The 26849-nt window shown below is 33.9% G+C and overlaps 1 protein-coding gene across 12 annotated transcripts in view; it reads left to right on the top strand.

Moving 5' to 3' along the window:
- LOC143665614 (DNA repair protein XRCC4-like) overlaps positions 1-26849 on the top strand; it is a 283083-nt gene that overhangs the window by 180979 nt on the left and 75255 nt on the right. For 10 of the 12 annotated variants that reach the window (XM_077139215.1, XM_077139212.1, XM_077139216.1 and 7 more), the window contains one exon: positions 9396-9543. The exons of the other annotated variants lie outside the window; for them this stretch is intronic. In XM_077139215.1, coding sequence (XP_076995330.1) covers positions 9396-9543 — 148 coding nt within the window. The remainder of the gene's footprint in view (positions 1-9395; positions 9544-26849) is intronic. 12 annotated transcript variants of the gene reach the window in all.

Here is a 26849-nt window from a genome sequence, read left to right as displayed (position 1 = left end):
ATTATTTTGTGGCATAGAACAATACTTAATATAATCAACTTTTTTTTTTTTAACTCTGTAATACTTCTGGAGTCTGTAGTTTGTCTTTAGAATTCCACCCTGCCTGTGACATTGAGAGAATTAGATTTCCAAAGATGACCTCTTAGGTTACCCCAGCGTCAGTAGGTATTTGTCATTCAATTTGACTACCAGCTGTGTTGACTAAGAGAGGGGCCTGGCTTTTGGGAAAGTATATGTTCCTGGACACACACACACACACACACACACACACACACACATACACTTTTAAGTGTTCAGTGCAGTGTTAATTATCAGATTGTGTAGTGATTGCTGACTAATAGTTAGACCATTGCCCTTTCCTATTAGATGGTCATTGGTTATTCAGATTAGACTATGAAAACAGGGTAGTAACTAGCTACAGATTTGAACAATGGCTGTTTGCTGAATGGTGAGGGAAAATAATGTTTGCTTTTTTGGTCAGATTATCAATTAAATTACCTCAAAATAGGTCATTTTAAGATACTGCTTACTGAAGTATGGTGCGATCATTCTTATCTTAGCTTCTCTCTTGATTATCTTTATACCTGTCAGTAAGACGTACTGCAGAGATGCAAAGTACCAGGGGTCATTGGTTTTTGTTTTCCCTTGGAAGGGAAAGAATATGTTTTTTGAAATTTCACATTTATTCAGGTTTGTATTTTAAGTCTGGATTTTGTGGTTTTCCCCTCAGTATTTTATATCTTTATAAATAAAATACAACTTACAGGTTGAAGCACTTAACAGACATTTGTGAAATAAATAAATGAATAGAAAAATTAAAATCAGTGACAGTAGACTTGGTGCTCTATGTCCTTAACCAGTGGTGGTTCTTGAAAATTGAGTTACTTTGAATTTGGAAAATCACTAATTTATCTTCAGTGTTTTTAAAGTTTCTTTTTATATCTATGAGAAGGTATAGAAGAGAGCCTAAAATTATTCAAGTTTATTGAAATGAATTTCTATTTGATATTTTGTAAGGAGACATATTATATTAATAGCATTTTAACTATAATATCAAACATTTCTGACACGTCATGACTTAAACAGTTTAATAATTTTACTTCATTTCTCTTAGAAATCATGTGGTAGTAAACATTTTCTCAACTGAGGGATTTAGAGATTCTGAAATATATCCATGGTAAATGGCAGAACTGGAGGGCCAGACCCAAATCTTCTGACTCCATTATTCCCTACACCTCACCTAGATGTCCATAAGTGAGTAAGTTTGGTTAAGGAAAAAAGGATATGTATTTGAAAATAAGAGCTCAAGTCTTCCTATTTCTCTTGCATAAAACTTTTGGGTAATATGTCAGGGTTATAACAAAGTATCTCTGGCTGTAGGATCCTTGTAATCTAGTTGGAGGAACAGGAGATATGTTAAATGGGGAAATAAAGAACAATACAAGATTGTATATTTGTGTAAACTGAGTGGCTGAAACTCTTAATTCCTAGAGAATGTAGAAATTGCTATGGACGGGCATTGCTGAATGAGTTGGGCTGTGCTGGAAGATAGCATATAGGTAAGTCAACAGAGGAGAAGAGGACATTCAGACAGGAGAGTAAGGAACACAAATAAAGAGGGAGAGTACCCAAAGCCCTTAGAATAGCTTATATACTTTTTGTTTCAGTTTGCTAATGCTGCTGGGATGCAATATACCAGAAATGTATTGGCTTTTATAAAGGGGATTTATTAAGTTACAAATTTACAGTTTTAAAGCTATAAAAATGTCTAAACTAAGGCACCCAGAAAAAGCAACCTTGACTCTGAAAAAAGACCTATGGCATCCAGGGTTCCCTGTCACATGGGAAGGCACATGGTGATATCTGCTGTCCTTTCCCAGCTTCTGGTTTCAAATGGCTCTCAGGTCCTGTGGGTTCTTTGCTGTCCCCTGGTGAGTCCTCCTTCTTAATCTTCGAACTTCTGTGTCTAGGTGTCTACCCTCTGAATTGGCTCTGAGCTCTCTTTTTCCCTTTGAGCTTTTTAAAGGGCTCAAGTAAATTAAGATCCACCTTGAATGGGCAGGACCATAGCTTCATGGAAATAATCTAATCAAAATGTCCCACCCACAATTCGGTGGGTCACATCTCTGTGGAGACAAGCAAAGAAATTCAAAGATCCCATCCTCAATAAGTCTGCACCCACAAGATTGGATTAAAAGAGCGTGGCTTTTCTAGGATACCTAACATTTTCTAACCAGCACACTTTGCTTGAAGATTTCTGGGAGGATGGTCAGAGAGATAGATGAGGGTCACATTGTAGAGATGTGTGAATGCAGGACCCGGAGCTTAGGGCTTTGTTCTGTTAAAAGAAAACCTTTTCAGTGTTACATTTAGTATCTCACAGCTTTAGTGAGTGATTCATGAATTGGGCAGCATCCCATTCAGAAATAGAAAGAAGCTCATAGAGGGCAAATGTGGAAGTAAGTGAGAAAAAGTTCTGACTGACTGCCATGAAGTTTCCATTTTAGATAGGGGGTGTCTTACACATGGAGAGCATATATATATATATATATTGATTAGCATGGTATACCTGTCCAATTTGTAAGCTAGCTCTCCTGGACCAAAACTGGTTTATCAGCAGGTGTTGCTTCCCTGCAGTTCTGTAGGGTTCATTCCATTTTCTTGGAAAGCCCCTGCAGGTCAGTTGTTTCTGTCTTCTAGAAGGAGATCCCCTCCCAGCAACACCCAATGCAGGCGGCCATTTTATTTTACTTACGAATTCTATAGGCAGTGGGGAACTCTTGATGGGTTTCTGTTTGGGTTTTGCATATTACAAATAGCACACGTTGTTTTGTAGTCAAGAGACCTGAAAAACAGAGTCTCCTTTATTCATTAATATAATCTGAGTGCCACAACCATTGCCATAAATAACATGCTTCAGGACATTAATTTTGTGTTTTTGGCAGGGGTTGGGAGGTGCTGACACTCTCCATGAGAGTATTGCAGATTATTTCTGTGTCATCCTAGGGAAAGAACAAAAGTCCATAATTATAAGGTAATAATGAGGCCTAGATAAAACACATTATATACCTGAAAAATGATTTAAAATGTTGAGATCAAAGAGTTTACTTGTCAAAAACTAAAATTTACCAGGTAGTTTAACTTATGGGGCTTATCCAAATTGCTGGCAGTTTAAGTAACAAGGACGTCATTTTATTTCAACATTGAGAGTACCCAGGGAAGCCAAGTCTCTGCCTTTCTCATGTCTGAACTGCTGCTGCCAAGCTCCTACAGTTCTTCTGTCAGATGAGAAGAAGTGTGGCTTTTAGTGGAGCCACCTTTCACAATAAAGGCTTGTATAAAGATTTCCCATTTTCCAGAGGCAGTGAACCCCATGAGAACTTGAAATTTATCCCACAGCTCTGCCAATCAGTATTTCAGCAGTAGTAAGTTAATTGGCAATAGTTTTTTTCTTCTTTTTGTTTTCTTTTTTAAAATTTCCTTGAAATGGTGAAAGAAACATTGTCATGACAAAGAGACTGATGATAATATTAGAATTGAGAATTTTGGCAGTAAAATCTCAGGAATAACTCCCTGGTCAATATCAAATCCATACTCTTCTGCCTGGATTTAAAAGCTTACAAGTTTAACATATCTCTCTTTCCTCCCGTTTCTTTCCTGCTGCCCATACTTATCCAATTTCTTTTCCTGCATTTTTTTCTCATGAACATTCCTCCAACTAGGCCATGCTCCTTCTCATTACCCTTTGAGTATTTGCCATTCTATTAAAACTCTACTCAGCTGCTTTTCTCATATAGAAAATGAGTATTTCAATCTTTGTTTTGCAATCTAAGAAAAGAAATAACTGATTTTTTTTTAATGGGACAGAAGACTTGAAGGTGAAAATTTTTTGTAGTTAAAATCAGGTAAGGTTATGAATAATATAGACATTTTGGGCTTCTCTGTATTTGACTTCCAGTAGATATAATTTAGATCCTTTTTGGTGTATATGAAATAGCTTTGCTTGTTTGGAGGCCCAGTATCATTGTTCAGGGGATCCAGTGTCAGAACAGAATAAAGTATCCAGCTCGAGATCAAAGAGAAATGATAGAACTAAATATTAGCACAAGTAGAGGATAGAGGCAGGATATGTTGAAGTTTGAGGAATGCTTGAGGTCAGCAGTTTAATACTTAGGCATCAGTATACTTAGGCATACTCAGTACTTCTTTTTCCTGTTTTATTTATTTTTTTGCACTGTAGTGTAGAGAGGAAGGATAGTATGGAATGTTTTGCTTTTTATTAAAGGCTAGATAGCCATTATCAAGAGAATCTATTAACATTTTCTATTACATGTACATAATACTGAGAGGCAAACTGATTCCCATGGTGCAAAAACACAAAGTAGAGGAGATATTTTATTTAAACAATAACTAGTTTTTACAGCCAGTTCTCCCTTATGCCAATATTAAGAGAGGCTGCACTGTAACTGTCAAGAGTTATAAATAAAAATGTTGCGATGAAACATATTATGAACCTAAAGTGTTGGTTCATAATTAAGAGGAGGACATTTAGTTGTGGTAGAATGAGCATCATCTGGGCTTGTGCACAGCTGAAGTTCTTTGACCAGTGCTGCAGAGATTTTAAGGGTTTTAAACATCAATTATTCCAAAGAGTCATTTCCTCCAGAAAGGGATTGTACAGGGTTCTGCCTGTGGAGTGGTCACTGCCAGAATTTGACAAACTCTCTTTAGAAGAAATTAATGCACCACACTATTAAATATCTGAATACCCTTAAAAATGTATAGCTCTCATTCCCACCTCCAACTTTTGCAGTGCCTTTTATTTGATGCTCCTCCGCTTCAGCCTTTGCGGGCCCTACATTCCACCAATTCTGTTGGGAGATAGTCATTTCTTCAATCTTGAAGTGGAGATCAGAGGTGTAGTTTTATCCCCTTTTGTATGAATTCTCTTACATACAAAGCGCCTGCTATTTCCACATTGTAGTGGCTTCCTTCCTCCTTTTCTTTGGCTTAGTAGGGACAAGTTTTCTCTTAATTTCATTCTCATTTTATTACTTTAAGGGAAAAAGTAGAGATAAATGTGTTTACATGTCATTGTAACAAGAAATGTATTTTGTTTAATTTCACTTGTATTTTTCTTGTCTAATATACAAAACATTATATTTTATATTAAAACAAAGTGAGGACTTGCACATCTAGACATAGCAACATAAACAGTATCATAGTGCTAACTCTCCAAACATGTATATCATTTTTCAAAATTTGTAATGAGTAAAATGTAGGAGAAAATTATTTTCAGGCAATGGATTTGAGACAGAGAACACATACTGTGAGTCCTGAAAAAAAAAATAGAAAATATGATGCAACATTTTGGACTGTGAAGGCAATGATAAAATTGTCCTACTTTGAAGGTTTCAGAAAAAGGCCAGCCTTCCAGCAGTTATAGAACTCTCCCAGTCCAAGATACATATTGACAAATATTAATATCAAAAAATGGAATTAATAGCAGAAAGAATGAAAATGGTTGAAAACATTCCTTATTATTCAAAGTAACAGGGTTTGAGCATGATAGGAAAGCAGTAAAATTAAAGTAATCTTAAAGAAAACCTAGATTGAAATGGATGCAAGTATAATTTAGTGGTAGAATTCTTGCCCGGCATTCAGGAGACCCAGGTTTAATTCCCCACCCTTGTACTTCCTAAAACAAAGAAGCAAACAAAGAAATAAAAAACAAACAAAAATTCAACAAATGGTGCTGCAATAATAGGATACTCACATGGCAAAAAAATGAAATATGACCACCACCAGATTGAATATATGTAACCTAGATTGAATAAGTATAAATTAATAAGAATAGATTGAAAAGCAAGTAATACCATAAAGAGATAAATACTACATTCATCACTATTATACATTTCCATACCTTATGTGAATGTTGCAAAATATCTCAATAAAAAATTTGTCTATATTTACATTTTCATCTATATGTATGTCTGTACCTGCATTTTAATATCCAATAAACAATTATTCAATGAATATAAAAAAAAAATGTTGCGATGAATTGACTGAAAACATCATGTTCATACACAACTCTGTTTCTTTGTTATAAAGAAGCAAATAATGGTAGCCACCTAGAAGTTTGTATTATGGAAAAATTAGACCCTTCCCCTACAATGTTTCTACAAGTCTTTAATTTAAAAAATTCTCAAGTTGAATTTTGCCAAACATACAGACAATTATTGACTATTTACAAGCAAATAAGCACAAAACAATTTATGAACCTATCCTATAATCTTGGAGAAGTCCCAGCTTCCTGTCCTTTTAGGTGTCCCAGTTACTGTCTCGATTTTGGTAAATGTAAGGATTCCTCAGGCAGGATGGTGATTCTTTCTGGCATCAATAACCACCAACAGCCACAATTGTCCAGAGTTCACAGCTGGACACAGAACCAATTAAATTGGGCGCTGTCCCTAAAAGTAAATGTTATAAGTGTCCATGGATTCTTATTCCCTGTTCATAAAATAGTGAGGAATGAGGAATGTCTCTAAAATATTTAACTGATCCATATGTCTTAGATATCTTTAATTTCACTCATGAGAACCCATATACAATATTCAGCAAATTATTTAACAGGCCTTGTTTTCACCAATAAAACATACTTTTGTCATTCAATACCCTAGTAAGTAAAGCATCAGTTATTGATTGAGATATGAATAACGAAAGTGCCTATATAGTCCCCTCAGGAGTATACAGTTTATTATTAGAATCTCAACAGACTTCTCTCAGGTCTGTGCGTTCTTTATTAGATGCTGGTAATACCTACCTTCCAGCTCTTCCTGAATAACACATATTTAATCACAACATATTTAAAGCAAATTACAAACATTTTAATAAATGGTTAAATAGGATGCTTTATTATACATATTTTACATATATTTATATTTTACATATAAAACATCCTATTGGGTATCAGTTTTGTAGGATTTTAAGCTATCATTTGGGGTTTTTAAATGAATGACAGAGCTTTTTGGTAAACTTCTCTTTTACCTTATATTTTAATTTGAACTTAATATTTTTTTCTTCCTAAATCTCCTCCATGTCATGAGATAATTTAATCTTTCTCTGTTTTGTAACTTTTTCTATAATTACAATGTCCTCTGACTCTGATACTTAAACTAATTTTTGTTCCCATAGACAAGGTCTTACTTTGTTGGTTGCTTATGTGATTGAGTTAACCCAGGTGAGAGCTAAGTGAGAAATCAGGAATGATCACCACCTTCCTTAGTCATTTCATGGCTTAATAAAAATAGGAAAATCATTTAGCTGGAAGGTGTTCAGGGAAATACCCCTTTTCATTTGCCTTTCTCTAGTCCAAATACATCTTTAGGGACTAATAAGATAATATATAAGAAGAAATCTAGTGAACACATGTGTCCTAAAAACTTAAAGAGATTTGGAAAGTAAAAGATGCTTAGATGGGCATTCGATTAGTATTTGATCAAGGAATAATTTATCCACTGTGGAGAATTTTTTTAATTATCATAATAATAAAACATAAAAGCAGAGAATGACAGAAGGTTGAACTCCCATAGCTCTTTCTGCCTGCACTACTGAGTGTGATTTGGGTAAGTTACTTACCTCTCTAAAGTCTCAGTTTCTACCTAACTTAAATGCAGGTGGTAATAGTAAATATCACACAAAGTTATTTTAGGCATTAATAAGATAATACATGTAAAATCCGTAGCAAAGTGCTCAGCACATCAGTTCTCAAATAGTAATTATTAAGAAACAAATGCAAGAAAAGAATTTCATGAGAATATTCAACAATGTCCAAGTGATTTCAGAGAGGTAAGGGATGGACTGCACAGGGTGAAAACTCGAAACACAGGCTTTTCTGCTAGAGTGTAATATACATGAACCTGAAAAACCACTCATTCTGCAAAATAGCACACTAAAAAATTTTAAAACTTATGGAAGAGAAAAAGGTTTGGATAGACCGCCCAGAAGTCTGCGCAGTTTTGTCATTGTTGTTAGCTCTCTGGCTGATATCCTAATTAAACTACCAAGTCCATTAAATCTCCAGGGACACTTGGACCCATTATCACAATCAGCTGACCCTTTGCATCACATTTCCTCTCAAAGGGAGGAGGTGTGAGGAGGTGTGAGTCCTTGAATGAATTTTTTTTTTCATCAAAATTTAAAATCTGATTTAGGATACAGGGAGACATCTTCACAGCTTCTTCAGCTGTAATTGCAACTTCAACGCAGAGCTTAACTTTTGGAAGGTGTAGGGTTCTTGAGTCACTGCTTACACTAACTCATCCCCTAACTGTGCAAAAGGAATGGACTTAAAATGAATTTTCTGCCTCTCCTCCTTTTGAGACCATTATACATAGCTAAGGCTTTTTTTTTTTTTTTTGGTGCGTGGTCCGGGAATTGAACCCAGGTCTCCCGCAGCTAAGGTGTTCTTCAATTGCTTCTGATCACTTTAGAATGTTGAACAAGGCTGAAAAAAAAAATCACATCCAAAGTTCAAGTTATATTGCTTTATAATTTACCAATAGCAAGAAGATTTTCTTTTAGAGAAATACATATTATAGTGGAATATACCTGTATATTGGGTAAAGAATGAACTCCCCTTTAGCTCTTTGATACTAAGCTGTATATAGAGAAGAAAGGAATACAAATCAGTATGTTTTTATTGTTGCTTCTATTTCATGTATATCAAGCACTTTTAAGTGTAATTTAATGGGTTAGCCACTTAGAGACAACATTTATCTTCTTATATTTTTCTTGGGCTTATTCCCCACACTTGGCCAAAAGTTTATGATGTTATTTCTGAATCACTAGTGAAAGTCCCCATTCCTGTTGATAATTACTGTTTACTCTGTTTTTTTTCACATGGGCAGGCACTGGAAATTGAACCCAGGTCCCCAGCATGGCAAGAGAGAACTCTGCCACTGAGCCACATTTACACCGCCCAATTACTATTCACTCTTTATTTGATTCATTTTATTCTTACACTAGGTTTTTTTTTTTCAAAACCCCTTTTAGAGGTGCCTAGAAGGCGTGAATCCAGTTCTAACATTGAGATTATACTGTGCTAATAATGTATTTGGCTAATAATATATTGTTGCTTAACATAGGCAAATACCATTTTCATTAAATTATTCCACATGTAATATATACTATATATTTTATATTGGTACTAAAAAATTACACACCATTTAACTGGCTTACTTCACCAAATCTGCATAAAGGTTTGAAAGAAGAGTTTTGCTGTACTAAATAAGTTGGGCCATCTTCCATCATGGCTGAAGCAACAAGTTGACACTTTACTCAAAAATTATATGCATCATTTGTTGGTTCTCATTTTTATGTCACTTTAATTTTAGCCACTTTAAGAAAAGATGATTCCATTATTTCAAGTCCTGATATGACTGATATTGCACCAAGTAGAAAGAGGAGGCAACGGTTAGAAAAAAATCTTGGAACAGAACCTAAAATGGCTTCTAAGGAGTATCAGCTTCAAGAAAAGGAAAAGTAAGTTGTTTTATTCTCTGCTTATTAGTTAGATGATGTAAAAAATGCAATATATAACTTGTAAGATTTATTTAAAGTCAATTTGCTTGAAGTGTTTTTAGAGAAATAAAATTATGGTTTTGGAAATTGTAAAATATTTGGATCAATATGTTCACTGTGGTATTTGATTAGTTCCTATTAATAATTTAAGCGGAAGTGCTAAAAATAATAAGCAATTTTTTCTTGTGGCTTTTATAGATTAATTAGAATCGGCACATAGGGACTAAAAATATTAGGATTCAGCTTATGTTCAGTAGAGTGTTTCAGTGTTATTTACTGCTGAAAAGAGGCCCATATAGCATTCTAATTAGCCGTTTGATTTGGTTATGCTTAGTGTTTTTTCCAGTAAAATGTCTCTTTTTAGTCATCTGTATATTTCAAATTTTAGAATTACATACTTACTTTTACTGTTTTTCACTCTTTGGTTCGTACTTCCCTCCATCAATCTACATTCCAGTAAGCGCTTATGAAAAATATTATCAGTTGAGTCAAAAACAAATGTTCAAATAATTTTTATGTTTGGATATGAGTTTATATGCCCTGAGAACTTATTTCTTTTTCTTTAAATGCTTATTTAGCAAATAGTTATTGAACAATGACAATATGGCAGATGGTTTCATGGACCAGTGATTCTCAAAGTGTGATATGAGGACCTCTCAGGGTCACCAGAGCCCTTTCAGGGGTCCCAAGTTCATCCTTTCTTCAAATCCATACCTGTGTGAGGCCATATTTTCTTCATATATTTCAATTAAAATAACATATCATGTCGGATTGAATGTAGACGCTAAGAAATCCAGCTGTTTTCAATCAAGCCAGCCATCAAACAGATTTACAAACACATAAAACAATGCCCTCACTAGATTTTTTTTATTAATAGTGATTTTTTTCATAAAGAATATGTTATTTGTGTTATCATATGATAGGTTCTTTGTTTTAAATGAATTTGTAAATATTTTTAAGTTTCTCATTTTAATTTTGTATAGGACAAATGTAATCCACATAAACAAAGGTTCTTGAAGTCTCAAGAATTTTTAGAAGTGTAAAGCAGTCCTGAGAACAAAGAGTTTTAGAATTCTATTATAGACATTGAGAATGTAAAGACTAAGTGAACATGACAGCTAGAAGGAAGTTTTGTAGTGTCTTACATAATAAGCATTTTGGAATTACTATTGGAATTATTTTGTTTTTTGTTTATCATTGGGTTTTTATTCTCTCCACAATTAGCCTGCTGTACTTGTACTTAAAAATGCCGCTAATTGACTACATTAGGCCCCATATACCTTCAAGTAGTAGTGCAAAAACCCAATGTGCCCTAAACTCTTATTAGATCAAGTTTGTCATCTGAATTTATTCATCAGCTTTCCATAACTCCCTGAATCCCTTGAGTTTGAGGCATGTTATCATTTAAATAATGAACCCCAAATATTTCCAAATCACAAACATTAGAATAGCCAAACTATCTTGAAGATTAATGTGGGAATAAATAAAACTATAAGCAGTTTGAAATACTCAGAAAATTCTGTGCTTTAGTCTTTCAATCAGTAAGCAAGTGAATAATGAGTAGCTGTTAGGTGCTAGTATTATGCTGAATGCTGACAATTCAGGGGAGTACAAAACAGGCATAGCAGCTATTGCCTGGAACTTTTTGCCAAATTGTTTTGCCTGATAAATATTTCGGGGAGTTGAGGAAGAAAGAAATATCCTGGTTTTATGTTGCAGCATTGCTACTTAGATCTTTTAACTCTACATGTGGAATAAAAGTAAGGTTTTTGTGTTACTAATATATTCTGAATATATTGTATGACTTAAACCGTTTTCAGAAATGCGTGGTAAAGACATGAAAGAAGTTTGGCTTTTAATCAAGTCTAAATATTTTTGTTTAGTTTTATAATAAAAGCAATGTGTTTGTTTCTCCAACATACATACAGTTATTATTATGTTCCTTTTCTTTTCCACATTTAGATGATCTTGTCAGTGTTTATTTTGTAGAATTTTGCTACTCTAAAAGTTTTAGAAAACATATCAGCTTTTTAAAATTATCTGCTAATTATATCATTGGAGGACATGTAGGCCCAGCTGTCATTAAGTACAAAGGAAAACCATGTTTTAGATGTCAGAAAGAATTTTAAAGATTAGAGGATATTTAGTTTAACATTTATTAATCAGTTGTTGAATTGTTGATACCCTACTTTATAATTGCTCTTCCTTTTCTCAAACAAAAACATAAATTGTGCATTTTGTTCTTATTTTTTTATACTCTGGGTCTCCCCCCCCCCCCCATTTTGGACATAGGAGACTAAAATTTTATTTCTCTTTAAATTAAAATGCTAGTTTGACGTTCCCAGTTGTTTTTTTAAAAAAAAAATAGATATCTTCTACAAAACGAAAAAAACAAAAAGCCTTGAGCTTTAAAAAAACCTTAGAAATACTATATCTCAGTTACTGATGAATAAGCTTTATTTTTCAATCCAACTACTACTTATTTTTCTGCCTTCCCAAACGCTTTTTCTCTGATACCATCTCATTAATAAAGTGTAAGTTATATTAATATACTCTAGCTGTACCCTCCAAGCAGTTACAGATGTGGTTTGCTACTTAGGGGTGAAAAGAAATCGACATCTAACTGTAAACTTCACAGTTCCCTCAACTCAAATCTCATTGTTCCACTCCCTTTTTCTTTTCAAATTTAAGGCCTACGGTCCCTTCAGATATTCCAAGTGGGCATCTTTCATATCTCTAATCTATTCTGATTTCCTTGACTTCTGTAGCTCTGTCCCTCCAAAACAAATAAACAGAAAGTGGAGGTAGGAGTGATCATAAGTATTGTGGTTTAATTTTTTTTTCCCATTTACAAGACTTTGGGAAAGATGATTGACCACGCTGAAATTTAGTTTTCTATCTGTAAAATGAAAGGATTGAACTAGATGATCTGTAAGATCTCTCCCAATGTTTCTAATTCTATTACCGTTTAACTTTTCATCTCTTTCAAAATATGAACATGACATCAATAAATTGATGTGTTATGAGCTGCCATCAATTAATACTCATGAAGCAATTAAAATAAAATATAAAGTATGTATCAATGAGAAAATTATTCTTCCAAAATTATTTATAAATATTTCACAATGTAAAATTTTTAGACATTTTAAAATACTGTAGTTTGTTTTCTGTTCTCAAAAAAGCTAAATACTAATCTATAAACTGAAATCATGCTAAATTTTTAATTTATATGAATGTTTATTGAGCTACGGTGTCGTATTATCTCCATATGACATATCTCAATATATCTCCTACAGTGACAAGATGTAGGAGAAGAAAGAGAGATACAAAGATAAGTAAGAATCATGATAAGTGTTTTACAGGTGAACTCTTATTTAAATCTCACACAAACTCTACAGGTAGGCATTTGTTTCCTTACTCCAGATGGAGAAAAAACAAAAATGAGGCTCAGAAATACAATTATTTGTCTAGATCTGCACAGCCAGTGAGTATTTTATTCTAACTCCTTGCTTGGTCCGCTGCCTTGTAGGGGCTCATGAGTTATTGGGAGAAAGAGATTTACAGAAATAATTTTGTGATTGCAAGAGCCCCAAGGGAAGAGTACATCTGCCTTAAATTGGGATTTTGTGAATTTTCTTCCTTAAATTTTTAAAATACTGTCACACGTGGGAATGGTTTCAGTGCACTTAAATCTGAACATCAGTTACGGTCTCTGTTAGAGCGTTATGCTTGGCACTGATTAGTGAGATGCTTGTAAATTCCATTTCAACCACGTGGTCAATATTAGCAAGTTAGAATGTGGTATTTGCACATATTTAATTTGTGTTCATGGGTTTCAAAGTTTAGTAAACTAGTTAATTCTTTTTTTTTTTTTTTTTTTTTAAAGAGAGAGGGAGGAAGGGAAGGAAAGACAGAGAGAAGGAAGGAAGGAAGGAAGGGAGGAAGAAAGGGAAACATCTTTAAACATTTTCTTGTTTTATTATATTTTGTTTGTTTGTTTGTTTTTTACATGGGCTGGGGCCGGGAATCGAACCGAGGTCCTCCGGCATGGCAGGCAAGCACTCTTGCCCGCTGAGCCACCGCGGCCCGCCCCAAAACTAGTTAATTCTTAATGAGATGACATAAAGCAATAATGGTAGTTTAGTAGCATTTGATAATAATTGCATAAAATTTATTGGCATTTGATAAATATCGTGAAAATCATAAAGGTGATCAATAGTAGCACTGACAGTATATTTGATATTTTTAAGAGGAGAGAAATAAATCAATTTGTAAATTTTCAAACTTTCTGGGAAAATATATGTACAAAATATAAACCAAAACTTCATAGAAAAGTTGTTTATACCAATAAAAATACTAAATAGTAAAATATGCAAAATATTTTTCCCAAGAAAGTATGTGTAAAAACTATTTACTATGGAAATATTTACCATATTCTGTAAAGTACTGTTTTAAAAGTATGTTATGTCATATGAAATATGTAGAAGTGAAGTCAAGTCCCATATGTTTGCTTTTGATAAGTATGCTTAACATTTCAGAAATTAAGTTTAAATAACGGTAAAGCCACATTATGTTGACCCATTATCTGTCCAATTTCTTCTTTTCAAACCTTTCTTATCTGCCTTTTGCATGCTTCCACAGTAGAAAGGAGACAAATTTCTCCCTCTTGCTGAAGTAAAGCACCAAGTAAAGTAAGGTTGACCTCTCAGAGTGTCTGGACTCTAAAACATGATTAAATAAGTGGATAGCAACATGTTTAGTGAGCAAATAGTTATCACTGATATAGGAAAATTTATTTTACTATTGAGGTGCTGCTAATAAATGAAAAAGCTGTATTGCAAATAATTTCTCAACAGATTGTCAAGAATTACCATATGGTAATCTGAATTATAAAGTAAAATTCCATCCTAATAGGAAAATATTTATTCTTCAGGAATATAAAATTTAAAAAATGTTAACTAAAGCTAAGAAACTAAGAAGTGTATTTATAATGGTCTCATTTTAGATAATTAAATATTCTAATGTGTTTTGGAAGCTTTAAGAAAATTGTATCTCTCCTGATGTTTTAAAAAGATTTTAAAACCCAGGACCAGATATATGTTGCTAAGTTCTTAGGTTTACTCTGAAAAATTGTAATACCTTCTTAGGTGGAAACTACTTACCAGAAAAGTATTGGTTTTACTTCATTAAATATGGTCAAATGCACAAATATTGTGGGTATACTAAAACCAAGTCCCGTAACATTTGCTTCCCCTCTCCCTTCACTAAAGCCCGATCTTGTCAGCAGACCTGCATTAAGCTCCTGTTACATGTAAAGCACTGTGCTGGATAAAGAACTCATAGTCTAGTCATACTAGGTATCTCTTTTGCCTTTGGAACTTCACTGGCAATTATTGGTCAGTAATCATACATAACAGTGGCCTCTAATTCCTTAGTAAGGTATACAGGTGAAAGACATTGAGCTCAATACAGAAATAGAAAAGGGGATGAGAGGATAATATAAGGAAAAAAGTCAGTTGATTCTAGCAGTGGCAGTTCAGTTCTCATGCCATCTCCACATACCAGTCTCAGTTTTTATTGCTGTATTATGCAGATTTATTTCACATCATCTATTATAGATGATATAAAAAGGTTTACTGGTCATCAGTAGTCATCATTCTAGACACTATTTTAACGGAATACCTTTTATTTCTCATTACCATGGTCTGATCTGTAGTCCTTAGTGAATATATGATTTGGGGAATTGAGCGATATACTTGAGACCAACTCTTGACTATGACCTTGTGGTTTCTGTTTTACAACCTTTGTAAAAAGTTTATTTCAGTGGAAAGTGCTTCTTCCCCAGCAAATTATGTAAGGAAAATAAATTTTTATCTTAGAATTGATTTGTTCAAATAAGACAAACACTCATTTTCCTGCCTAACATGGGAAATCCTTTCCAGTAAAAGTTAAAACTTCCCATGATTCTCGAGGGCTATAAACTTTATACCATAGTAAATGTGAGTTCTCCTTATTTTCTTATAATTTTAATCCTTCCTTCTAAAATACTGAGGATGTACTTAATTGAGATAACTGAGAACTTATCGCGTACTTCTACTGATTTGTAAGAGTTCACCTCTCCATCAAACTCATGATAGGAACGAAGTCTTTATATTTTTATTCCCATACAGTGCCCAGTATCGTGCCCAGAATGGCAGGTGTTAATAATTGCTGTGCTAAGCACTTTGCTTTATACTTCCCATGCATTATCATATTTCATTCGCATAACAGTGCTACAAGGTGCTATTATTATCCTCATTTTATTGGTAAAGAAACAGAGGTACACAGAATTAAAGTAAGTTACACAAGTTTACACAGAGAGTGAGTGATTTTGAATCATCATTCGGTGGATTAATGAACAACCTACACTTCAGTGTTCATAAAAAAGTACTAGAGACTGTCTTTACCTGATTGAGTTATTTCAATTTGTCAAATTTAGCCAACCAACCAGTTTATTATTATTATTGATTGTCATTGTCAGTGTCATTCTCTTATCAAATTAAATTGTTAATTCACTGTTAACTGGTCACTACTATTGATGAAACTTAGATTATATGGTGTTTCTTTTTAGTTTATTATACTAAAGAACATATCACTGGCTTATAAACCTGTACTACTTGTTAAAAGAACACAAAGTACTTGCGTCGGTATCTTCTTAAGTATATGCTGTAAGGACACTTAAAAGAAGTGACTCTCAGGTGTACATTATCAGGAATTTTCAAAATTTTGAACATTTTAAGAAAACAGTTTCATATATGAACTAGGATATTCTACCATATTCAGGTTCCTTGGGCTCTTGGCTGTGGCTGAGACTGAATGTCTTGCATAATTTTGATTACCTTTCTTAATAATGAAGGAAAGATTGCATAGAAAGCTTTGATTTTATGGTTCACATTACCATGGCATATTAACCACTATATCTAATTAAAGTTATCTGAGAAGGCTAGCTTCATTCATCGTCTTCACTTCTGAGCATACACAGTATTTCAAACATTTTTGTCAATCCTTGCAAATGTTATTACTTCTGTATCTCCTGTAGTAGCTTCTCAATATGGTTTGCATTCATTGTGCGACTATCATATGATAAATGCGCAGTAGATATTGTTGTGCTGTAGTGAGAACAAAAGAATGTTGACAATGTCTTTTCTTCATTCGTTAGTTCATTGAACAGATGTTCACATGCTGAGCGCTAGGGACACAGTTAGCAAAATAGACACAGTCCCTCATTTCATTGCGTTTACTGTCTATATAAAAGAAGGCAGATATTCATCATATCATTACATAGGTACATAGTTGCAAGCTTTTGAAGAAGTTCAGATTTGAGGGACATAGCAAAGAAGCCAAGACTTTGAGGAATCATCACTCAAGCTGTAATCTGAAAGATAATGAGGAATAAAATAGGAAGTAGAGAGCAGGGTATTCAGGTGGGGGAAACAACTTGCTAGTATGTGCCCATGTGGAATGTGTGAGTGCGGTGGGAGTGGAAGGACCAAGGAAGAGAGAGAGCTAGATGAGGCTGAGGGGTGCTCAGGGGTGAGACCAACAGGGTTCTGTGGCCCATGTTAGAGTTTGATCTTTCCTTGTGTATAAGATAGCTTTTCTTCGTGTATAAGATGGCGTTCCTTTTTCTCACATTACAGAGGAGTTTTCGTCTCTTTTCCTTCCCTTTTGATACTTCTTTTTACTTCTTCTATCAAAATATTAGATTGACTAGAAAACTCTGATCTTTTGGCCATTATTATATCTTTTTTAGATATGATGATTTATATTTATCTAAAGCTATTATATTTAGTCTCTCTCTCCCTTTTTTTAAACACTCTTCTTTCAGACTTTGTACAAGTTTGTACAACTTTGCATTCTTAAATAATTAAACTTTCATTCTTTTAAAACAGAGACCAAAAAACTGAGGACACACTGAAACAAATGTAGAGTTCTCGTAAGGGATAATAGCTTACATTGGCATGTGCACGATTCTGAGGGGCAGAGTTATACTGCCATGTTGCCTTTTTGGGGGGACAGGGGTAGATACAAATGCTTATTTCAGGAATATTTTTAGATCTTTGACAATTTCCCACTTTTAATGAGACTCTAAATCCTTGAATTTGGCATATATTGACAAATATTCATTTAAAAATTTAGTGTGACTAATCCACACAATCTGATTATGCTAGGGGAACTCATCACATTCTGTCAACAGTGTCAGCACTCAGAGTTATTCAACATAACCATATGCCGTGCATTCTGTGTGATTTACTGTCTTGCATCATCTGAAATTATGATTTGGAGAGGTGTTTGCTATGTCTTTTTCATTCCATATATTAACCAAAATGAACTACAAGACAAAGACTGCAGATATTGTGAAATTAATTTCATGTTTATGTACCTTATTAGTATCATCAGATGAAATCCTGAGTGTGAGTAAGTATCGTAAAATTTCTCTATATAAATATATAAGAGCATGATATGCATCTAAATGAAATAGCCCTACTATACTCAGGCTTCATTAGGCACCCAGATCAAATCTTGAATATTATGGTTTATCATTTAATAAACAAGGAAAATTTTTTCATTGAAAATTTTAAGGAATTTGAGAACCGTTATTAATCCTTCCAACATTCTAAGAAAGATAAATACAAACAGGTTCAACCCTGTTCATATTAGTAAATAAAAATATACTAATAGTATTCTATTGCTATGACATGATGTCAGTCATAGCCAGGTAAATTAGTTGGATTATTTTAACAAATTCAATAATTTGTTTATTGTTTACTTTATTGACTAAATTGAATCAATATCCCCCAGTTTATTGGAATTAGCAACCAGTTACTAAAATCAACCAGCTAGCAAAATATTCAAATTAAATTTTTTACTTAATGCTTGTAACATCTTCAACTGTTTTCAGTCCATTTCTCCCCATCTGCAAATTCCACTTTAACTTCATATAGCTGTTCTGTTTCTCATTTCTGTAACTTCTCTCTCTGGAAAGCAAACTAGTTTTAAGAGGTATTGGATTAGATCTGAATAAGGGCTTGGTTAACTCTTAGCAGAGACCTAGAAATGAGAGCTTTGTCCCAGAATCAGGACTCTAGATCCCAGGAGAGGTGACCAGGAAAAGGGCCCCATCCAAGGTGCGGCCAATTTGGGATTATGTTGGAGACCAAGAGACAGACAAACACAGACCTAGTTACCAAAATGTGGGTATAGAGCTCTCCTAATTAAAGCAGGAAGGATTAGTGCGTGCCAGAAGCAACCCTAACTTAATTTTGAGCTCCTCCTTAAATTACCCTTGATGGGAAAAAGCGTTAGTCCCTGTAGTCTGGGGAAGAGCCGAATATACAGGTCGTAACAAAGCGCCTCCGGTTCTGAGATTCAGATAAGTGGCGGGAACAATGTCAAGATATTTATAGACATAAGATGATGATGAGTTAAGCATTTATTCTTTATAATAAACAGCATTCATAAGCTTCATTCTATAGAATTATATAAAGGAGATTTGAATAGGCACCTTAGAAAGGTTTCCATATTCAAATATACCTGAAAATGCTTTTATATAGTCTTTGTTTTGTCAGGCTAGCAAGTAAAAATATATAGGTAACTTGTATCTCATGTAGAGATCTACAGATACGACTTATCTTAATCTTGTAGGTGATGGATGCCTTCTGAAAACAGTTCAAACACGTGTTCCAACCAACCTTAAAAAATATTAAATTATAAATTCTCAGAGCTATTGCTTCTTTGAACTTCAATGAAGGAGTTTTAACTGTGTTCTGAATCAGTGCTAACAAGTGAGAAAGAGTAATTAACAAATAGTTTCCTTTAAGTGGTCCCAATAAGGAATTGTGTAGCAGAAATATTTCAGATGAACAGTAGATAGCAAAACACACACACACACACACACACACACACACACACACAGACATACATTTTAGATTAAGTTTCTGATTTAATTCGCCAGAATTACCAATCTTATAGTCCAGTGGCTACAAGGAGCAGAAAAGATACAGCATATCTCAGCGCACAGTATATTCTTACCTCCTTGAGGTGGGGTCAGATATTGCACAATTGTCACAGATGCAGTTTGTATAAGGTATAGTCTTCTTGGACCTAGAAAAGCTCAATTCTTGCCTTTTTATTCTAGAGGCTTACAGCACCATTCTGAAAAAAATTGCACAATGCATTCACTTTCGTTTAGAGGTATAATTACAAAAATCAGGCTCTCCTGGCATCTGAACCAAAGTTACTATGTGTGACATTGCTTTTCAGGGTCCTAGAGAGCTCACTTCTCCACAGTTTCAGTTACAGTCAAGATAGAGTTTATTACAAAATAAAATAGTCAAGATTGTGAAGATTCTTTTCTTATTGATGTTTTAAAGGAAGTTACTTGTTTGTCTCCTGATATAGTTCTCTCTTTGTTTCTATCATCACTGTTAGAGCTTGTACAAAACTAAACCTAACAGTAGGAAAGTGGGGAAATGTCCAGTGTTAATCCATTTATTTTTCTAAAAAATGAAGTTGGTTTTCTAATTATAAGAGCAGTACCTACTCCTCCCAGAAAAAATCAGAAAACAAACAGAAACAAAACGATGAGCATGTGGGGCACTCATGCTCTCATCCCCTTGGAGATGTCTGCCATCACCACTATGTAATCTGTATCTTTGCAGATTCCTTCCTGAAATAAGACAAACTTTATGTGCAAAGCTAGGCTCATATCATTTATGATGTAACCTGCATTTTTTTTAACTTAAATTTATGTCATAACCCCTTTCCACTTTAATAAATACATTGCTACATACATTTATTATATTTGTAGTATCCAATTGTATAAATGTACCATAACTTATTTAACCAATCTCCTACTGGATATTTAAACTTATCCACATTTGTATTATTGTAGAGTGTTGTATATTCTTCCACATAAATTTGCACATGACTGATTATTTCCCTCGAATGAATTCCCAAAAGTGAAGTTACTAGGCCAGAGGGCATGTTCATTTGTTAGGCCTTTGTTACATTTTGCCAGAATTCCTCCAGAAAGACTGGAATAATTTATATTCTCTCAAGCTGTGTTTGCCTTTTGATCCTTTGGTTTCCATTTCATTTTGCCTTTGGCGAACATTTTAATCATTTAATCAATGAAAGGTAGCCCATTGTTTGCATTTTTGTTACCATTATAGAGATTTTTAGTCATTTACTGTTTAGTTATTTAGTTATTTATGATTATTGCCATTTTATCTTTTATCACCCATTCTTATCCTTAGCTGATTTTCACTGGACTTCTGTCCCCTACTGTATTTTTATGAGTTACCATGTCTTAAAATATTAATATTTGTTTTTCTCAGCTTATCATATACCTTTTGATTTTTGTTAATGACACTGTGTTTACATAAGCTATTAGCTAGTTAAATACATCAGTCAATAATAACAATAATAGTTAGCATTCACTCAGTAGTTAGGTGCTAGACACTATGCTAAGTCCTTTTTATACATTACCTCTATTCTAGTTTTCTAGCTGCCAGAATGCAATATACCAAAAACGGAATGACTTTTAAAAAGGGGAATTTAATAAAGTTGCTAGTTTACAGTTCTAAGGCCGAGAAAATTTCCCAATTAAAACAAGTCTATAGAAATGTCCAATCTAAGGCATCCAGGAAAAGATACCTTGGTTCAAGAAGACCGATCAAGTTCAGGGTTTCTCTCTCAAGTGGAAGGGCACATGGTGAGCACAGTCAGAGTTTCTCTCTCATCTATAAAGGCACATAATGGATACAGTCAGGGTTCCTCTCTCATCTGGAAAGGTGCATGGTGAACATGGTGTCATCTGCTAGCTTCTTCTCCTGGCTTCCTGTTTCATGAAGCTCCCCGGGAGGCATTTTCTTTCTTCATCTACAAAGGTCACTGGCTGGTGGACTCTGCTTCTCGTGGCTATGTCGTTCTGCTCTGCTCTCTCCGAATCGTTCATTCTCCAAAATGTTTCTTCTTTTATAGGACTCCAGTAAACCAATCAAGACCTACTCAAATGGGTGGAGACACGCCTCCCCGAATCCAGTTTAACAACCACTCTTGATTGGGCTACATCTCCAGGGAAATCATCTAGTTACATACAGTATTGAATAGGGATTATTCTGCCTCTACAAAACGGGATTTTGATTAAAACATGGCTTTTCAAGGGTACATACATCCTTTCAAACTAGCACAATCTCCTTTAACTATACCCATTTCATAGATCAGGAAGCTCAGACTTAAAGGTATTGATTAGATAACTTGCCCAAAGACAAATGTGATTTTGAATCTAGAATCATCTTATTCCAAAGACCATACCTTTTAGCTACTTTATTATACTGCTTGAAAAATGGCAGTACTAGTAATATTTATTTGATAGCTGTGTGCCAGAGGTTGTGTTAAGCACTTAAATTTCATTAACTCATTTAATCTTCACCACAACTCTGGATTCTTTGTATCCATATTTATAAATAGTTGAATAAATATGAGGTTAAGTAAGATTAGACTGTTTGCTCAAGATCACTATAAAAATGCAGCAGAGACAGAACTATAAGTTCTGGGAGTGCAAGGCTTGGGTTAATACCTCTCCTGCCTGCCTTTCAGGATGAATATGAGGGTCAGATGAGATCATGTGTGTGAAAGCACTCTCTAAATAGCTCACTATAGGAATATGATGTACTGTTATTTTTAAAAAGCAGTATTTTTCCCGGGCCTTCAGCTAAACCTTGGGAGTCTGTTTCTAGAAAGGAAACTGTTTATGGAATTTCCAAACCTGGGACATTTCATTTCCTTTATAATTCTTATGGAAATGGGGAGTACCCATACCCTTTTTTATGCTAACTCAGCAAATCTCCTTTCTTTCCCTTTAGCGATCAATAGGTATAATACTGGAGGAAAATAACACAATTAGAAGATAATGTTTTAAAAGCAGTTGATGGGTCGGCCATGGTGAATTCTCACCTGCCATGCTAGAGACCCGGTTTCGCTTCCCAGTGCCTGCCTAAGCCCAAAAAAAAAGCTGTTGATTAATTTGAGAGATATACACATCTACACACAGGCATTCATATTCTTTCATATTTTAGATTATTTAATCCTTTAAAAGTACTTAGTTTTCAAATCACTTGAATATTGACTAATTTTTTACAATGTAACTATTTGTGTGAACCAATTTGGAAATGTGTTATTCATCTTTTTCTTTTTAAAAAAGGACCTGTTTTAATGCTTATACCTTGATTCATAAAAATTTGTAACAATTTATTTTTTTATTTTTTAGAACTCCACATTTTTGAAATTTGTTCATATTTATGTGTGTGTGTGTGTATAATTTACATGGAGAATATAATTTACCATATTCAAATATCTAATTCTTGAAGATCTTAGGTGACTGAATTTTAAACCTCCTTCGTGTCAAATTAGGGACATGAAATGAATGTACAGTTGTTATATATTTACTTTGGTCATCATTAGCAAACCTCATTTTTTTTTTTTAACTTTAATTTTATCACAATGTTTATCTTAGTTTCAAAAGTAAACACAGCGGTGGTTTTAAAACAAGATAGGTTTTTATTAGCTTCACTCTGTGTTTACCTAAATGTTCAGGCTGCAGCTCTCACTTTCCTTGCTGCATGTTTTGATTAATGGCCCCTTGGATTTGTTCCAGAATATACTGATCATGGTTAGTGCACTTCAGAAATGATTTATTAATTGTGCTCACGACTCAAAATAATTAAGTTAAGATTGATCATATGCATTAGTATAGGTTTGCCAATAAAATCAGCAGTTACATTTTAAGATAAAGTTTGCCTACATGGATTTATTTTAACTACACAGAAATGATAGTTTTTTTTCATGCATTCGATATTAACCGCAACTTTATAGCCTTTAGAACATGATTTTTTTAATGTTTCAGAGACTTAATCTTATAAATGTATGTATTCTGACTTCTATTTTAACATAATTTCAAGATAATACATTTGAAAGGAGATAACATATGTGTTTTTAAAAGTATTTCCTTGCATTTAAATTTCAAATTATTAAAAACAAAAAATTTCAAATTATTGACAAACTTGGATTTCTGTTTAATTTTTTTTATAAAAAAAATTTAATAGGAGCCAGTTATAATCTTTCTGAGTTTTAGGTAAAAGGAATTCCTCATGTATTTCATTTACGTATCATGCACCTATTGTTTGAAAGACTTTATTTTACTTAAAATTTCTCTAAATTTGGCTTGATAATACTTATTGTTTCAGGTATCTTAAGTACTCTACCAACAAAGAATTATGTGTAAACATTCATTTTATCTGATCATTGGAGTTATTAATCAAAGGGAATGACTCCCTGCTTATAATTTATAGTTCAGTATTGGAAGAAAAATAAGTACTTTTTTTTATTATTTGGAGTACTGTGTTCAAAATTTACATTGTAACAATAATATCCTATAACTTAAATCATCTATAATGATACATAACTAAATATAAAATAGATATTTTATGTTTTTATGAAAAATTATGAAATGAAATAAACAATAGAACTGGAAACTATATCATATTCTAATTTCGCCTGAAAGTATAAGCTAGTTATACCCACATTAGAAGATAGGAACCCCAAAAGTTAGTCAGTTGTTTGCAGATGGAGCAAAAAAAATCAGGTATGAGAATTAAAAATAGAAAACACACAAACAAAAAACCTATAAGAAAAGAAATTAAAAATATAGAGAGACCCATAAATATTATTCAAGGATTTTGTTTTTGGCAGATCATTAATAAAGGAAAATAGAATGCAGGCATATTTTGTTTAAATACCACTATTAAAAATATTTTCAGTAAAATTCTTGACATCTTTTTGTTAATTAATTGAAGCTCTTTTGCACTAATCTTGTTTCTAAACAATTCCTTAAAAATTATAATTTCTCTAGCTCAAACTTGTGTGTGTGTTACTTTTTAAAATCTTATATTTGGAATAAATGAAGGTAAATTATTGGTTATGTTAAGTATAGGAGTTGTCATTGCCAGCATTATTGAGTGCTAGAAATATAGAATGTGGTTGGCACAGACTCTGACTTCAAGAATCTTTGAATATGGAATGAAACAATGATTAATTAATAGTACACATATCTTTTCCTTTTGCCCCTACTGTATTTACTAACAAACTATCTTTAATATGTATACAATTAATTGTAAAATTCCTAAAATGTGCTAAATTTCTGAACTATGAAATTTCATAGGAGGGAGAGTTGATATTCTAGTTGGAGGACTATGGAATGAATTGTAAGAGAAGATCAGAGAAGAATGGCAAAGAGGTGGTATCATTTGAGTTTGGATTTGAAAAATGAGTGGGGATTTTAGAGGCACAAACTGAAGAAAGATAATGTAAAGAAAATTAAACCCAATCTCTAGTCTCCCCTTCTTTCATTTTGTAATAAAATCCACTTCAAACCACCACTTACAGTCCCCAAGTTTTAACAGGACACATGACTGACTAACCTAGAGGCTACATTTCCCAGCTCCATTGGCAGTGAATGTGGACATGGGTTCTAGTTTGCTAGCTGCCGGAATGCAACATACCAGAAACGGGATGGCTTTTAAAAAGGGGAATTTATTAAGTTGCTAGTTTACAGTTTTAAGCCACAAAAATGTCCAAATTAAAGCAAGTCTATAGAAATGTCCACTCTGAGGCATCAGGTAAAGACACCATGGTTAAAGAAGGCCGATGAAGTTCAGGGTTTCTCTCTCAACTGGAAAGGTACATGGTGAACATGGCAGCATCTGCTAGTTTTCTCTCCCAGCTTCTTGTATCATGAAGCTCCCTTGGGAGTGCTTTCCTTCATCTCCAAAGGTCTCTGGCTACAAGGGCTCTGTCTCTCTCAGAATATCAAGACTTTTACAGAATGCTTCTTCTTATAAAGGATTTCAGTAAACTAATCAAGACCTACCTAGAATGGGTGGAGTCACATCTACCTCTATTCAAAAGTTCATATTCACAATTGGGTGAGTCACATCTCCATGAAGATGACATAATCAAGTTTCCAACCCACCTTATTGACTAGGGATTAAGAGAAATGATTGCTCCCACAAGACTGAATTAGGATTAAAACATGGCTTTGCTAGAGTACATAAATCCTTTCAGATCAGCACAAAATTCTTGCAAATGAGGTGTGAACAGCAATGGCCCCTAACATAAAATAATCAAATATGCATTCACCTACCTGTGTCTTCCTTTACAGCCCATCTTCCCCCTAACATTTAAGGAAAACATTCTAGGAGATGGCAGAGCAAAAACACAGATGAATTCAGGGTCCCTGGAGAATTTTGTGGAACCAGGCAGCATATCCACCATGTACTGTCCAGCACTGTGGAAAGAGAAATAAATGTCTGACTTGATTGAGCTATGGTACTTTTGGGGACTCTTTCTTATAGAAACTTGGGATACATCCTAACTAACAAGGGCTGTACCATTAGGGAACAGAGGTATAGATAAATGCATGGAGAAGAGTCTGGAAAATAGGGACAAATGGTCAGATTGTGAGGTGCATAGAGATGTGAATAAGGCTGGCAAAAGGACTTACAGTTTATTTGGACTTCTTTATTAACATAACAAGGAGCTGCTAAAGGTTTTAGGCAGTAGAATGACAAAATCGAACAGTGCTTTACTCTCTCTAATAGATTGGCAGTAGCGATAGGAATATTATTGTAGTCCAGGAGACGTTATGTGAAGAAAGCGATTGTGAGTGTGATTGGGAAGGAAAGGAAGGGCTAGATTGAGAAGCACCGAAGGTTCCCTCCTTTTACTATCAAAGACATGGAAAGCCTCATCAGTTATTAAAAGTTATTGGTAAATGTGGTTTTTAACAAAGTAAATCAGCTGTCTTCTTTAGAAATCATCTTACCATAAAAGCTGGATAAACAAAACTTGATCATGGGCACTGACTCTCAAAAGACTAGAAAAATTTCTTTTTCCAGGTTGTCATATTCCATACTCAAGTGTATAGATTGTGTTATGTTAATTTTGTATTATTTTACTTCATTTTTTTTCTTTATTTGGTATATCGTAAGGACTCTACTCAGTATACTATCTCCAAAGTGTTCTTTTAAAAGTATGGTTACTCTGCAAAGTGTCCTTGGAAAACCTTTCTTGATGTGGGGTTTCTTGTTAGCTCCAGTCACAGGAAACGTCCATTTCTGGACATGTATTTTCCTTTCAGTCTGAACTCATGTGTTTCTCTTGCTTGG

This window comes from Tamandua tetradactyla, chromosome 21 (assembly GCF_023851605.1).
Source record: "Tamandua tetradactyla isolate mTamTet1 chromosome 21, mTamTet1.pri, whole genome shotgun sequence".
NCBI classification, from domain to species: Eukaryota; Metazoa; Chordata; class Mammalia; order Pilosa; family Myrmecophagidae; genus Tamandua; species Tamandua tetradactyla.
Note: the sequence above shows the minus strand (reverse complement) of the source record. Positions and strands in the feature narration are given on the sequence as shown.